The 14,813-nt window shown below is 55.9% G+C and overlaps 1 protein-coding gene across 1 annotated transcript in view; it reads left to right on the forward strand.

Moving 5' to 3' along the window:
* LAMA5 (laminin subunit alpha 5) overlaps nucleotides 1-14,404 on the forward strand; it is a 160,883-nt gene extending 146,479 nt beyond the window's left edge. The window contains exons 65-80 of the mRNA XM_077831882.1: nucleotides 88-250; nucleotides 1,165-1,296; nucleotides 2,101-2,252; nucleotides 2,966-3,098; nucleotides 3,871-4,011; nucleotides 4,842-4,972; nucleotides 5,080-5,247; nucleotides 5,482-5,614; nucleotides 6,443-6,600; nucleotides 7,077-7,266; nucleotides 7,920-8,072; nucleotides 9,218-9,377; nucleotides 9,551-9,681; nucleotides 10,303-10,393; nucleotides 11,706-11,825; nucleotides 14,244-14,404. Coding sequence (XP_077688008.1) covers nucleotides 88-250; nucleotides 1,165-1,296; nucleotides 2,101-2,252; nucleotides 2,966-3,098; nucleotides 3,871-4,011; nucleotides 4,842-4,972; nucleotides 5,080-5,247; nucleotides 5,482-5,614; nucleotides 6,443-6,600; nucleotides 7,077-7,266; nucleotides 7,920-8,072; nucleotides 9,218-9,377; nucleotides 9,551-9,681; nucleotides 10,303-10,393; nucleotides 11,706-11,825; nucleotides 14,244-14,404 — 2,317 coding nt within the window. The remainder of the gene's footprint in view (nucleotides 1-87; nucleotides 251-1,164; nucleotides 1,297-2,100; nucleotides 2,253-2,965; nucleotides 3,099-3,870; nucleotides 4,012-4,841; nucleotides 4,973-5,079; nucleotides 5,248-5,481; nucleotides 5,615-6,442; nucleotides 6,601-7,076; nucleotides 7,267-7,919; nucleotides 8,073-9,217; nucleotides 9,378-9,550; nucleotides 9,682-10,302; nucleotides 10,394-11,705; nucleotides 11,826-14,243) is intronic.
* The last annotated feature ends 409 nt before the right edge of the window (nucleotides 14,405-14,813 follow it).

Raw genomic sequence — 14,813 nt, forward strand, 5'->3', positions numbered from 1 at the left:
AAACCTTCGACTGTAGTAATTTTTGTTGAAAGTTCTTCCCCACCCCTAAAAGCCTGTAACCCCTTTTCTTTCTCTCGCCTTGTTCAGGTCCAAATCCACAGGAGATCCCTGGCTGACAGATGGCTCCTACTTTGATGGTACTGGCTACGCAGAAATCAAATTTGAGAGCCAGATCGGCTCGACCAAGCGCTTTGAACAGGAAATTCGTGTGGTCTCTTACAACGGGATTCTCTTCTTCTTGGAGCATCAGGCAGGTCCCCCTCCCGCATTTGTCCCTTTGTTCATCTCTGGGGGGTTTACATACACTGAGTGAGTCAATGGAACGGGGGTGGGCATCTGAATCTTATTATTCTGTCTAAGGCACGAGCCGATTCACTCTGTAGTCCACATGGTTTAGGAGCCCAGAAATGGTGCTAAAAAGACAAAGCCCTTGCTTGAAGGAGTCTGCAGCTCTGGCAGAAGTGACGTCATAGGACAGGCACTCGGCACAAGAAGGTGCAAAAGCACTGCAAGAGGACGAGGGTTTTCACAGGATTCGGAGTGAGGCAAAGGGCTTTTGGGGAGCCGTATGCTCGCAACGTGCTTCAAAAGCCACCGGAGGTTCCAGGCCCAACGCAGCCAGCTGGCAAAGGGGATGTTCTCATTTCAATCATAAAAAAAGCTGCTTTTAGGAGCAGAAAGCCTCTGGGAGCCCTGCCCAGGGAGCACTGAGCCCTGCCGCCCGTCTGTGCGCTGTACTGGACGGACTCCCCTTCTGAAGAGCCGGACCGTGTTTCCTCCTAGCCAGAGGCGGGGCTGGCTTTGCCGCTGGGAGGTGGGTGTTGCCAGCCCCGCCTGCCTTTCCGTTCTGTGCTTTGTGGGGACAAGGGTTGCTATGTGACGACAAAGTCCCTGAGATTCTGCTGCAGTTGCACAGTTACCTGCCCAACTCCCGACACACCCAAACGGATTTTTGGTGCAGACTCTGGCTATGGTGGTTTTCTCCCACAAATCCCAGGTGCTGAAAGGGAGGTTGGGCTCAGGATCGGGTCCTGGATCATTCCTGTCCTATCCGCACGGAGTGATGATGGCGCTCTGGTTCCAAACACTGTGATCCCTTGCTGGGGGAACTGTCACCTCGGTGCACCAAGAGACTGAGTTGGACTTGTCTTACCCTCCCCACAGGGCCAGTTCCTGTGTCTGGCTGTTCGGGATGGAAAGCTGGTGCTTTACTATGACTTCAAGGAGGGCCTTGAGATGGCAGCATCCAGCAGTGACCCCATGTCTCTCACCGTCAGCAGCACCACGAACAAAGCGGTAATTCAGGGCCGGAGATGCTCCACCCCAGGGTTGGTGTTTCCCTGGGCTCCTAGACGAGCGATCTCCGCTTGGGATCTAGAAGTGGGGGGGCCTGGCAGCAGCAGGAGGTGCCTGTCCTGATCTAGCTGGTACCACACCTGGCCGTTTGGAGGAGACCTTCTCAGTTCCACGGTGTCTGCTCACAGCAGAGCCTGCCGCTTGCTTTTCTCCCTCAGCGTTCACTGATGGTGCAGCGCTGGACAAGGGCTTGCGTGGGCTGCTCGTCCAGCCTCCTTGTATGAGGACGAGGGATGTAATCACAGGCTCCAGAAGGGGTAAACATGGTGAAGCTCGGGCTAGGGGATGCCCAAGGCACTGTCTGTCTCAGTGCAGACACTGCCTGCATTTGCAACCTTGTTGCAGGAAAGGCTGCAGCAGTGCAAAGCAGCTGGGTAGTGCAGCACAGGCTGGCTGTGCTAATCCATCCCCTTAGCAGGCATCTGGGAGCTCTGCTTGCCAGAGATTCTCTGCACCTTCCTGGGGCTGTCTCTCTCCGAGGGACTTGTCCCCGCCTTGCTGGCCAGCGCTTCACTATGGAAACCCAAAGCGTAAGCGTGGCACTTGTAGGCACTGTTTCTCCCATGGCGTGGACGGGGCTCCTGGTACATAGATGCTCGGTGCAGGACAGACCAAGTCCTGCAGGCTCTGGGACGCTGTCCTGGCGCTGTGGGGCTGACTCATTCTCATGCGCTGCTCCACTGGGGATAAACCCGTACCCCGAGGGTGCAGGAGTTTATTTATCATTTTCCTCTTCGACTCCAGATCCAGATTTTCCTCCTCACCATGAGTTCCAAGAAGCGCATCTTAGTGCGGCTGGAGCGACACACCATCTTCATGGTGGAGCATGAGAACTCCCTGGAGAATGCCGTTTCCTACTACCTGGGGGGCATGCCTGTGCTCCTGCTGCCCGAGAGGTGACAGTCCTAGCCTGCCGGGGGAGAGTCATTGAAGGGGGCAGGGTTGCTTTCTGAAGGGAGGAAAAGGTCTTTCTCCTGATTTGCTTCAGCATCCTTCCATGAAGATTCATGTGATGGGTACCATAATCTCCCCTGCCCCCTCCCCAAATACATATAACTGCTCAGCCCCACAGCCTAGGTGACTGCCTGCCCTGTCCGAGCCGTCAAGCCAGTGCTAAACCCAGGGTTGTGAGTTCAATCCTTGAGGGGGCCATTTAGGGATCTGGGGCAAAAAAAATTGGGGATGGTGCCTGCTTTGAGCAGGGGGTTGGACTAGATGATCTCCTGAGGTCCCTTCCAACTCTGATAGTCTATGAGCTCAGAGATTTGTATTCTTCTCCTGTAAATGAGGCAGAAGTCTCTTCCTGGTAATAGACAGGACCAGGGCTCCTTGCAGAGGGGAAGCAGGTTGGGCTCTTAGTTGCATCCTATTTATTTCCAGTGACTTAACTTCCCTGTTGCCCTTTGCACGAGGTCATCCATGGACATCTGGTCACCCTACTTGGAGCTGACACATGCTCCAGGCGCCATTTATCTCCCCGGCCCCAGAGTAAAACATTTCCCCTTGGAGCCAGGTCTGTTTGGTCATAGATATCAAGGCCGGAAGGAGCCATTAGTCTGAGCTCCTGCGTGACACAGGCCTGTTAACACAGCCCCTTCCCCCCTTTCAGCTTGAAGGCCATCTTCCCCAAAGGAGGTTCGATCCGGGGCTGCATGAAGGGCCTGAAGGCACTCGGCAAATACGTTGACCTAAAACGCATGAATACGGTTGGAGTGAGCTATGGCTGCACCTCGGACCTCCTGGTAAGTGGGGCACTTCTGTCCTGGTACTGCGCTGGGTAATTCTCTCCACTGCCCCTAGGGGTCAGGTGCGAGGCAGTGTGCGTCAATGCGTGCTGCCTGACCCTCTGACCCGGTATCTCCAGGAGGAGATACAGCCTGCAGCTGTAGAAAGGATCCAAAGGAAACGCTGCGGAGCCGTGATCTCAGAGCTGTCTGCCTCGCGGCATTAAAGGCCCAATTCTCCTCTCGCTTACATTGCCATAAAACAAGTACCCCACTGAGCGTTCAGTGCAGAGACCCAGCCCGGAGGCGAGTCAGAGCAGCTCTTTGCAGCTAGTACCAGTGCTGAGTAAACCATTAGGAAATGCACACCGCCATGTGTGACATACACACATCCCCCCCGTATCTGTGGTACTTGCCTGGCCCCCAGTGTCAGGAACACCACCTCCCAGAATGACGGATGCTATGCAATGGAAGGGTTCCATTGTCAACAGAGCTGTGTCTGCACTGGGGGTTAGGCCGGCATAGCTACGTCGGTGAGAGAGAGAAGGTTCTTCGCACCCCTGACTAGCGTAGCCAAGTCAAATAATGTTTACATGTAGACCAGGCCTGAGCACTGCACAGCCGTTACTGTATTTATCCTCACAACCCCCTTGGGAGGTAGGGCAGTGCTGTTATCCCCATTTTACTTAGTGGGAAACTGAGGCACGGATCGACTTGCTGTGGCTGCCTGGCTCACTTGTAAAATGGGGAAACGCCCTGTGATTGCGTTTTCCTTCTCTGCCTCCTGCAGGTGGCCCGCTCGGTTAAATTCCACGGCCATGGCTACCTGACGCTGTCTCTGAAGAATGTGCCCTCGTTGCAGGACTTCTACACAGGCTTCAGCTTCCGAACGAGCCAGAGCAACAGCCTGCTCTACTCCCACAGCACAGCGGTAGGACTGCAGTGCACTTCTGCTGCCCCCCTGCCCCCCATCACAGTGCGGCCTGTGCTTCACCTCGAAGGGGGCTGCACGTTTCTGAGCCCCAAGCTGCTTCTGTTTGAGGCTGTGGTTCGGCTGGCTCTTGCAAGCAGGGTTCATTGAGCAGGGCTGAGGAGGGGAGGGGGACGCTCTTGTGACAACAAAGCCTTCGGCATCCTGCTCACCCCAAAAGCCCCACCCTCAGCCCCAATTGCTGCCTCACCGGAGAGGCGTGACTGTAACAGGAATCCCAGCAGGGAGCAGGTGAGCTCTTGCATGAGTTCAAAGGTCTTTGGCTCGTAGTAACAGCTGAAGCAGGGAGTTCAGAATGGCGGATCATGTGAGCCGTATCTCCTGGGTGTACGGCAGGAGGTTTCTATTACTCTCTCAAAGAAAGAGAGGAGTTTGTTCCAGTGGTGAGTGAACAGTAAAGGGAAGGGGGCGGGGAAGGGTCTCTGTTTAGAAAAGCAATGTTAGTAGATCCTCTCTTGCCCCTTCCCGGTGCATCTTTGGGAGCCGCAAAATCCTCTCCAATCCCTTAGCATGGAAAGCTGGATTCTGGCACTTCTCCTGGAAATAGATCTCCCCAGGCATGAGGAACCCTCACTTCCCATTCTGCCTGGGGCCACGTCTTCCTGACTGGATGGAGGATCCCCCTTGCTGTGACATCACCCTGATAACTCTGAGCCTGGCTGGGTGTCCTGGGAGGGAAGTCACGCCAGGAGGGCAAATGGCCGTTGGTTTCCTTGTAGTCGTTCAGCTATGCCCAGCTCTTGTGCGAGGGGTTATTTTTACCTTTTCAGGAAGGGAGTTGTCAGGTGTCTCTGAAGAATGGCCGAGTAGCCGTGACAGTTCTGAAAACCGAACTCACCACAAAACATGCCTACGCGGATGATGCCAGCCACTACGTCGCCATCTACAGCGACGCCACGGGGTACGTTCCAGTCATCCGGTAGAGCAGCGCACTCGCCGCTGGTAGGCATTGCCTCGTCGCAGGGGGCACCTGGGCCGAACGAATCACTAGCCATGCTCCCATTGCAGGGTTCGGCTTTACATAGATGACCAGCTCCAAGGGCCCAAGCAAGGGGCCCATCGCTACAGGAGGCATAGGCGCCAGGAGGAGCAGATGCTGTTTCAACTGGGCGGTTTGCCAGGGGCTGGCGCTCTTAGCAACCTGACGGGCTGCATCGGGAATGTCTTTGTGAAGCGGTGAGTGCAGTGTGCTGCCAGGGTTGGTTAATTTGCACCTTTGGTCCCTTCCCCTCCCAAATCAATCTGCTCATTTAGCCTTTCCCCCAGTCCGTCTGTAACCCTGGTTCCCCCTGCGCCTTCCTGATGTGCTGAGGTGCCTGACGCACCTGGCGTTTGCTCACCTGCTCTGGATGTGCCACCCCAGGGCTCCCCCACAGTAATGGATGGAGACCTGTTTCCTTTGTGCAATAGGAAGTTGGACCCGCAGATGGTTGTGGACCTGCAGCAGAACACAGAGAGCTTCAACGTGACCATGAGTTGCCCATGGGACCGGCAGCCGCAGCAGTTGAGAGCGTCTCTGAAGGAGGACAGGCGGAAACTAAAGGTGTTGGATTCTCTTCCCACTCTTCAGCTCCCATCTCCTAGCCAAACTGTGGACTGGTGGCTTAAGGGTGCAGTCAGTTGATGGCTGGAAATGGGGCAGGGCCGGGGATAAGGAACCTCCCAACTCCTGCCTGCCATTGTAGTTGTGGTTGCTGTGGGTGAAACGTGACGCCGTACTCTGAGCTGACATTAACCGCCTGGGTGTGGACAGCAGAGGAGCTGCCTTGGAGCTGCACTCCCCGACCCATTCAGTCCATCTCCGCTCTTCCCTGCTCCTGGCTGTGTCCTCCAGCCCCGGGCACTGCACCCCCTGGCACTTGGGCTGCATGATGACTGGTGGGGCTCTGCATTCCCAGGAGCCCACTCTGCCTTCCCAGGCCCCAGTGTGTCCCATGGTCACCCAACGAGGGACACTGGTGTGGGGGACACTTCCAACTGGTCTGGGACTGTGCCCTGCAGAGTCAGTGCCACTCCGGGATTGGTGATTCTGTGTTCCCCAGGGGGACGCTCCCCAGCTGTGAGTTGGGTGACAGCAGTTTTAGGAAAGGGAGAGGGGGTAATTTGGGGTCTGCTATGAAGAGGCAGTAGAGAGACACTCAATGCACCTTTGGGCAAAACAGAAAAAAGCAAACCAGCTCTTCCCACTGTGAGCCCAGATAATCCTGAGCAGGGGTGGCTTTGGCCTATATGGGCACTAGATACAATGGTGGCAGGCACAGGGTCGATGCATTGGTCTTGTGTGTGTTGACAGACAGTGCCCAAGTCCTCCACAATGCAGCCGTAGCTTTTCTTACCCAGACCCTTTCTTTTCCAAATTGTTCTCTTGTAGGTGCCAAGCAAGGCTGCATTGAAAGACCACAGGCATTACCAGGACAGGACCTGCCAGTTACCTAGGCACCCCAAAGCTGCTAAAGGTGCCTTCTGGTTTGGAGGATCCTCCACGAGCCGTGTGGAATTCGATGACATCCCAGCGTCCTTCCGCGAAAGGTGTGTGTGCTGTGTCTGCCCTGTCTCCGTACACCCAAACCCTGCTCTACCAGCCGTTGCGGAGGAGCACGGGCTGGTGATGAAGACACCAGGCTAGGAGTCAGGAGTTCTGGGGGCTGGCCCTGGGTCCGCCATAGACTCCCTGAAGGGAATCAGTGGCAAGTCACTTTGGCCCAGATTGTTAAAGGTATTTAGGGGCCTAGGCACTTTTGAAAATGGCACTCGACAGTGGCACCCATCTGCATCTTTAGGCACCTAAATCCCTTTAATAATCGGGCCCTTAAACTCTCTGTGCCTCAGTTCTCTTGATAACAGGGATAATTCTTTACCCGCTCTGTGGGGTGTGTGAGGGTCGGGAAGCTCCTGGCAATCTCAGTTGGAAGGTGCTGTAGCAGGGGGCATGTTGGTGGTAAGCTCTAGTTGCAGAGGTGGGGTGGGGGGGACTGTGCCCCTGAACAGCCCCTCTTGTTCTGCAGGTCCCACTTCTCCATGGACGTCAGGCTGAACTCATCCAGTGGGCTGCTGTTCTACGTAGCCAGCAAACTGCAGGGCTCCTTCATGGCCCTCTTCGTCTCCAGTGGCCGCTTCGTGTTCCTGGCAGATCTCAATGGGAATAAACTGAGAATCCGGAGCAAAGACAAGTACCATGATGGCAGGTGGCACACAGTAAGCAGAGGGACAGCTGGGCGGGTACTTGGGAGGGCGAAATGCATGGCACGCAAAGCTCCCTTTTCTAGCCCTAAACTTTTCACTTGTTGCCCATTCTGCATCTCGGAGCAGTGCCACGGAGGGGCAGGAATTCCACCCATGATAGGGTGGCCAGCGGGAACGTATTTGTGGCAGCTTCTTTTTCTTGCGTTGTTGAAGCTAATGTTCTTTTTCAGGTGGCAGCTGTTTTGAGGCTGCCCATGTGGTTCTAATCCCCACCCGTCTGGCAGAGGCGTGGGGTGTCTGAAGAGAGCAAAGTGGGTGACGGGAGGGGTCATGTTTTCAAATAGACAGTCTCCCTTCCATCGCTGCGATTGGTGGCTATGGTCGTGCACCTCTGACGACCTGATGGGGGTGATAATCAGAGCCCTTCGGAATCATGGACCCCCATCGATTCTGAGGCCAGAAGGGTTTCATTGCCTGACCATTACATCCTCCAGCATGTCGGAGCCTTCCCTCCCTTCCCAAATTTAGTCTGATTCTTCTCCCTCGCCAGAGCTGGGTTCTCCAGCTGGACCATGGGCTTAGTAAACCATGTGTATGGGTAGAAACAAGCGGTTATTGCTCTGGACCCAGCTTACCACGCAGTGTGTAACTCTTGCTTGTTGCAGGTCTTCTTCGGCAGAGATGGGAGCAGGGCTCAACTGGTCATCGATGGCCTGAGAGCTCAGAACGGCGTGGTGGCTACTGCTGGAGACTTTCTGGTTCAAAGCCCGTTTTATGTGGGGGGAGCTCCTGCTGCGAAAGCCAAGGCTCACGTTCCAGTAAGGACTCCTGGACCCTGGTCACACCATCCCAGCTCACTGCAGGAATAGTTTTTATACCGGGTGTCCTCCCTCGTCTGGCAAGGGCAGGGGACCCCTGTTACACACCACTGCCTTCCCAGATGAGTCTGGCTGGCAGCCCTTGGAGTCTCTTGGCTTGTCTCGGCCTCTTCCCACTGCGACCGCATTGTGCAAAGTGGTAAAAGTTACCAGGCAAAAATTAAGCTAATGCAGCTGTGGGGAGAGTTGCCCAGATTCTCATTTGCACCCAGGCCCTGCTGCCCTGCTAGGGGCCAGACGGCGGGCACAGCACACACACCTGGAATCCCCAAACGAGCCCTTGTGCATCCAGATCTCCCACTGAGCCACCCGCACGCAGATTGCCCCACACCTGGATCCCCTCCACACTTGGATCCTGCTGGGCTGAGCCTGTCCACCCACACCCTAGTGCACCTGGTGCAGAGGGACAGGGCCTCAGGACCCCTTAGCTTAAGTCCCCTCTTCCCTGCCAGAACGGCATAAAGGGGCCTTAGTGCCAAGGAGTACCAGCCCAAGTGATGCCCAGGCATCCATGCTGTGCTGTTAGATTTGCCAGCTGCCTTCAGTGCCATGAATCACACACTGCTGAGTTTCCTGGAGACGCTCTTAGGTGCTGATGGAGCTGTTCTCTGGTGGCTTTGTTCCCCGCTCCAAGAGGTTGCAGAGGACAGTAGTGGGCTCTCTGTCCGCACGACTCAGTCTTACCACTGTTCCCTCCCCTCATTCCCCAGGCATAAGGGGCTCTTGGGAGGGCTGGGGCCTGACCAAAGCCAGGGCAGTCAGTAGAAGGGCTTCTCTGAGCATCACTGGGTGCTGGCTCCAGTCCTTAGCCAGGAGACCTGGGCTGTAGGGAATGGCCGACTGCTGTGATGGGGCGGGGGTCTCTGTCCAGCTGTGGGGTTGTTCCTTTGTCCTGTCAGGGAGCCTAGAGCTGCAGAAGAGGAGGCCGCAATAAAACTAATCCCAGGAGTGGCTGGTGGGTTGGAGGAGAAGCCCACCAGCCCATTTATTGGCCACATGCGTTTCCCACCCATGCCCTGTGCCGACAGGTAACGGGCCAGGCCCGCGAGCGCTCGTCAATCCTGGCCCTCTCCCTCTCTCTCCAGGATACTTCTGTCCCCAGCTTTAGCGGCTGCCTGAAGAACTTGAAACTGGATGGGAAACCCCTGGACTCCCCCTCTCGTGTCTTCGGAGTGACGCCCTGCTACGAGGGGCCTCTGGAGAGTGGCATCTTCTTTGCTGCAGAGGGTGGATACATGACTTTAGGTATCAGACTAGCTGGCTCCCTGATCCCTTGAACCCTCCCTCCCCATGATATGGCCCGGATGGGTGCTTTCCCAAGCAGTTTGGCCCTTCACCTTGGGAGGCACCCATAGCCTCTTCTTCCAGAATGGCACTGGGCACTCCCCATCCCTGATGGCTCCCGTTTCCCCTTCCAGCAGACTCTGTGGCGATGGGGCAGGACCTGGAGCTGAGACTGGATATCCGGCCCCGGAGTGCCTCTGCCTTGATTTTCCACATGGGCACACAGAGAAAGCACTACCTCACTCTGTACACAGATGACACAAAGGTACGTCAGCAGGGCGCGGCTGGCTGGTGGTGAGTGCTGGGGGCTGGTTGGTGCAGAGTCCCAAGGGCTGCAGATGTTCAGAGTGGCCCTTTGGTGCAGGGGGTGAGCCTAGATGCAGCTGATGGAAATCCTGCCCGACCGGCCAGTTCCTCCTGCCCATTTCTAGCTCAGATCCTCTGGTGCTGCCTGGAGGAGGCAGCCCGTTTGGCGCTGTCAGCGCACACGTGGAACGAGGGCTGGCTGATCACACCGCGGGGCCTTAAAACCTGAGCAGTTGATGCATTCCTCCCTTTGCCTGCCCCCGGCTGCGTCCCACTGCCCTCCTGACTGGGAAGCTTCTTGAGCAGGTCTCTTGTTGCTCTCATATCTCAGGAGAGATGTCCTGGGGCTCGTCTTCGGAAAAGCTTGTCCCCAGGAGAGCTCCTTAGCTGGGGTAAGGAATAAAATCAGCACTTAGCCTTCATCCCAGGGAGAGGGAGCCAGAGGGGAGATGTTCCAGTCACATTACTTAATGTCCTTCTGGAAGGTGCTCAGATACCACGGGGATGGGCCCTTCCCCCATCCCTCACATTCCACCGTTAAGCCCAAAACCGTCTAAACTTGGCTCTGTTGTTTCATTAGGTCACAGTGAAAGCAAACACTGGGGCTGGGGAGTTTTCCACGTCGGTGGCCCGTCCATCACTCTGTGATGGCCAGTGGCACAGCATAGCAGGTGAGATGGCAACCAGTAATCAGCCACTATTACTGTTGGGAGGGATTTTGCATTCCACGGGGCCGTAGGAATCTCTGATTTCCCTCTGCTGCCCCCCTGCAGGGTTGACTGCGGTCAAGGCTGCAGGTGCAGCTGGAAAGAGCTGTGTTCAAAACTTGCGACTGCTCCCTGTATTAAGAAATCGGTGGCTTTTTTAAGGCCTCTGACAACCGTTTCCGCTTCGCTAGTGCCCTTTATCTGAGGATCTCAAAGCCCTGTACAAACAGTAATTAAGGCTGTCGCTGGGAGGGAGGGATTAATTATTTGATATTATTAGCTCCATTTAACAGGTGAGGAAATAATGAGTTACAGCAAGTTCAGTGCTTTGCACCGTACACATTAATAACAGACTTGCATAGAAGAGAAGCAGGTGTCCGGATTCCCAGCTTCCTGCTCTAACCACTAGCTACACTGCCTGCCTTAGCAGTTAGCACTTCTAAACCCTCTCTTTTGTTATGGGGAGTTGCATGTAAACTGAGTCTCCGAATGCTGCAGTGAGACTCCATGGCCGGGGTTTTCAGAGGGGCTCAGAACTGGGGCCAGGTTTCCAGGGATCTCTGCTCCTCTTTAGCACTGTTCTGAGTGGTCAGAAGAGTTCAGCATGCCGGGCGGCTACAAGGAGCTGAAAATCTGGCCCTGTGTCTTGGTAGCCAGGGAGTGAGGCCGTCCAGAGCCATGTTGGTTCTCAGCTGATGGCACTCTGTGCACAGTCCTGGAGCATCTCTTCTCGGTGCCTCTCCTCTGCCCGTCAGCACGCCAGAGCGGGAGATGAATGCTGCACGTCTCATGAGTCCCATTGCATTTTGAGCTAAGAACTGCTCTCTGGAGCCTCGGCTGTCTCCTGTAGATAGGCCACTTGCTCCGAAGGCGGTGTGCCTGCTGGCCGGGGGCAGCACTGTTCTCTGCAGTGCTCTCGGTTCAGTCTCCCCACCTCTCCTGGCTGGCTCGAGTTGCAAGTAGAGCCGGTTGGAGCCTTTTTGGTGGAAATATGCTGCTTGGCTGGAGCCGGTGTGTTTTGCCGCCATGTATCCATTTCAATGATATTTTTGATGGGAGGGGCTCGCCAGTCACTTCCACGGAGGGGCGCTGACCCTTTTGAGCCAAAATCAGACCTTGCAGCACAATTCGGTGTCGCAAAATCATTTGAAAAGTTTTGGTTTCGTTTGGAACAAAAGCACGTTTCAAACCCTGAAAGCTGCTGCGACACAGCAGTGCCGCCCTCTGGCCAGCTCTAATGGGGAGATCGCGCCGCTGACTTTGGTTTCTCTCTAAGTCATCAAAGGCAAAAACGTGATCCAGCTGGACGTGGACACAGATCGAAACTACACAGTGGGACCCAGCCAGACTCGCTCAGCGGATACCAAAGAGACGCTCCATCTCGGGGGCGTGCCAGGTGAGTCAGGGGAGAATGGGAGAGCCGGCGGTGAGTCACTGGGGCTATAGAGTTCCTGTTGTCAGATCTTGGTCCTGAATTTCTCAATGCCCAGGGGCACGTACTCTGTTCCCGCCGTCGCCACGGGGCTGGTCGCTCCCCTACTGCGATGCACTTAGTTTGAGTTTGTCTGTTAGGCAATCTCCCAAAGAAGCGTCTGGTCCTCATAGAGCACTTGGCTGGGAGCTGCTAACCCCTCAAGCGCTCAGCTTGGGAGGAGGTAGCTATGTCTAGCTGTCCCCTCCCCGTGTTTAAGGCTGCAGGGGTGTATTCGGAGCCCCCACTCTTGGTATTTTGTGGGATTGAAGATTGTTACCCGTAGAGCTCCCAACAGCCTCACGATGAGAGCATGGGGCTTGCTTGGCCCCCAGCTGCTTTGGTTTACTCCAGAGGGAATTCTGCACGAAAAAATTAAAAATTATGTGGACAATATTTTAAAATTCTGCAAATTTTATTGGTCAATAAATAAATGTGGCTCCAGCATGGCAGTGGGGAGCACAGGCCACTGGCTGCATTGAGGTGGGAGATCACTCTGAAGACCCCACCTCCCCCAGGACAGAGACTCGGCAGTGAGGCTGCACCTGACCCTGACACAGAATAAGGGCTGAGCCTGCCCCAGAAACACCCTGGGGCCCTGTCCCTCTGTGCCAGGTGCACCAGGGTGTGGGTGGGCAGGCCCAGCCCAGCAGGATCCAAGTGTGGAAGGGGTTAGTGTGGAGGGGATCCAGGTGTGGGGCAATCTGGGTGCGGGTGGCTCAGTGGGAGATCTGGCTGTACAGGGGCTCGTTTGGTGGTTCCAGGTGCAGGGGCAAGGGGACCCTGCAAGGGATGCAGGTGAAGGTGGTTGGGGCTCGGAGGAGCTTAGTGGGGGCGGGTGGGGAGAGGTCCAGGTGCTGGGGAAGTGGGGCTTGGTGGGGTGGGGGTCCAGGTGCAGCTGGGTGGGGGTCTGGGTGTGGGGGGCTTGTCAGAGGGGTCTAGGTGTAGGAGGGTAGGGCTTGTCAGGGTGCGGGTTTGATGGGCCTGCTTAACGGGGGAGCCCCAGCTGCTGCCGAGGGGATCCCGCATGTCGGGCTCCTGCTTTGCCACGTGATTCCCCTATCCCCTTTTCTTCTCCATCCCCCTCCCCTCACTCTCACATTCCCCTTCCCTATTCCACCCCCACTGCCTCTTCCCCCCCACCCCCTTTCCTCAGTTCCCCCACACACCCTTTACCTAGCCTCACTCCGGGCACTCACTGTTTCACAGAATAGCAAACGGGAAGTCTCCCAGCACGCAGAAGGGGAGGGCAACTGGCACTAGGACCCAGAAGGCGGCATTCGGCTGCCTCACCGGGAGCCAGAGACACAGCCTCCTTCAGCTGGACAGCTCTGCGCTTGCAGAGTGAGGGGGAGCAGTGGCATGTAACCCCATGTGTGCCCCCCAAGGCCTTGCCTCTCTTTGGAGCGGGGCAATCCCCCCAAAACCTGTGCCCATGTTCACCCCTCCTCCTTCACCCCACCCGGCTTCCCTTTGCTTCGCTGCCGTCTTCTGCGGGGAAACACAGGAAATCTGCGGGGGGCTGTTTTCTGCGGGCACACAGTCCCGCAGAATCCCCCCAGGAGCATTTGGTTGCAATTAGGCACTGCTCTTGTTGCTGAGAACTTCCTGGGAGGGGACTTTCTGTTGGAGTCTGGGGAATAGCCCCTCTTGACAGCTGTGGTTAATTGGACCCAATTCATTTTAGGCTCCATCCCAATAGAAGCCAGTTAGACTGTGCCAGCAGCCTCTGGCAGTGAAGGTTTACTTCAGGGAAGAGGTGGGGCAGCACAGCTTCCCCCTCACCTTCAGGGTCCTGCCTCAGGTGACACGGGCGTGCATTGGTCCAGCACATCCTCTGAATAGACTCTACCCTTCAGGACTTCTACAAAGTCCCTTTCCAGGCCCACAACCTGCACAGAAGCAGGGCGATGCCACTCACATCAGCAGGCACGAATCTGGGCCCGGACGCTTGTTACTTATTTCATCTTGCTGTGGGGTTGGTTTGCTTTAAGTTCTTTGCTGGCCAAGGTTTGTGTTCAGGCTTAACTGGGCCTGCGTCCCACAGCTCCTGCCCCCTTTCTGCATTGCATTGCAACTAGGAGAAGCTGATCATGAAGACCCACTCTCTCTTCCTCCCCACCGCCACCCCAGAGAGAGCAAAATATGCCTCCCCCGATTACAGAGCCAAACCAGGCTCGCTCGTTGGCATCTCATCTCAGAGGAGATACCAGCCACTTCTGTGTGTTGAGCCAGGAGCGAGTCTGTTTCAAGTTGCCACTTGCCAGTGACTGAGCCTCGAGCCCTTCCCTCCTCGGTGACGGCGCTTCCCTTGCTAACCAGCCCCTTTGTGCCTCTCTGCAGGAACTGCCACGCTGGGGGCTGTTTCGCCGTCCCTGCTGACTCCTCTTCCCCATTACGTCGGCTGCGTAAGGAATCTGGTGATAAACCGGAACCCCGTGGACCTGCCACAAGCTGGGACTGTCGGGGGCTCAGTTGGCCTTACGGGTTGCCCCGTGATTTAAAGAGCGTAAAGCCTGAAGTATGAAAAGCTGCACTACCCGCCAGGTGCCTTGCTGGGACTAGACACTGAGCCTGCGCTCTCTTGTAGCCTTGCCTAACAGTTGCTAGAGACACATGAGCTCCAGCAACTACGGGGAAGCCATGGAGGTCCAAACCCAGAGAGGGGCCAAGCCTGCAGCTCCCCACTCTCCCTGTTGTCATCTTTTTATCTTCGATTGGTTTTGATTATTTGTGCCTCTAAGGATGCAGCCCTCCGTAAACCCCATCTCCAGCACGTAAGTGTTAGAGACAAACCCCTGTTGTCTGTGAACCATGGCTCTTGCTGCTTAGAAGAGCAGTGTAGAAGGAGAATGAGTAGAGTGCACAGCAGCTGTACATCACACCCAAACCCCCACCTCTGTTCATGTCACC

The sequence above is a fragment of the Eretmochelys imbricata genome, chromosome 13 (assembly GCF_965152235.1).
Source record: "Eretmochelys imbricata isolate rEreImb1 chromosome 13, rEreImb1.hap1, whole genome shotgun sequence".
Taxonomy (NCBI): Eukaryota; Metazoa; Chordata; order Testudines; family Cheloniidae; genus Eretmochelys; species Eretmochelys imbricata.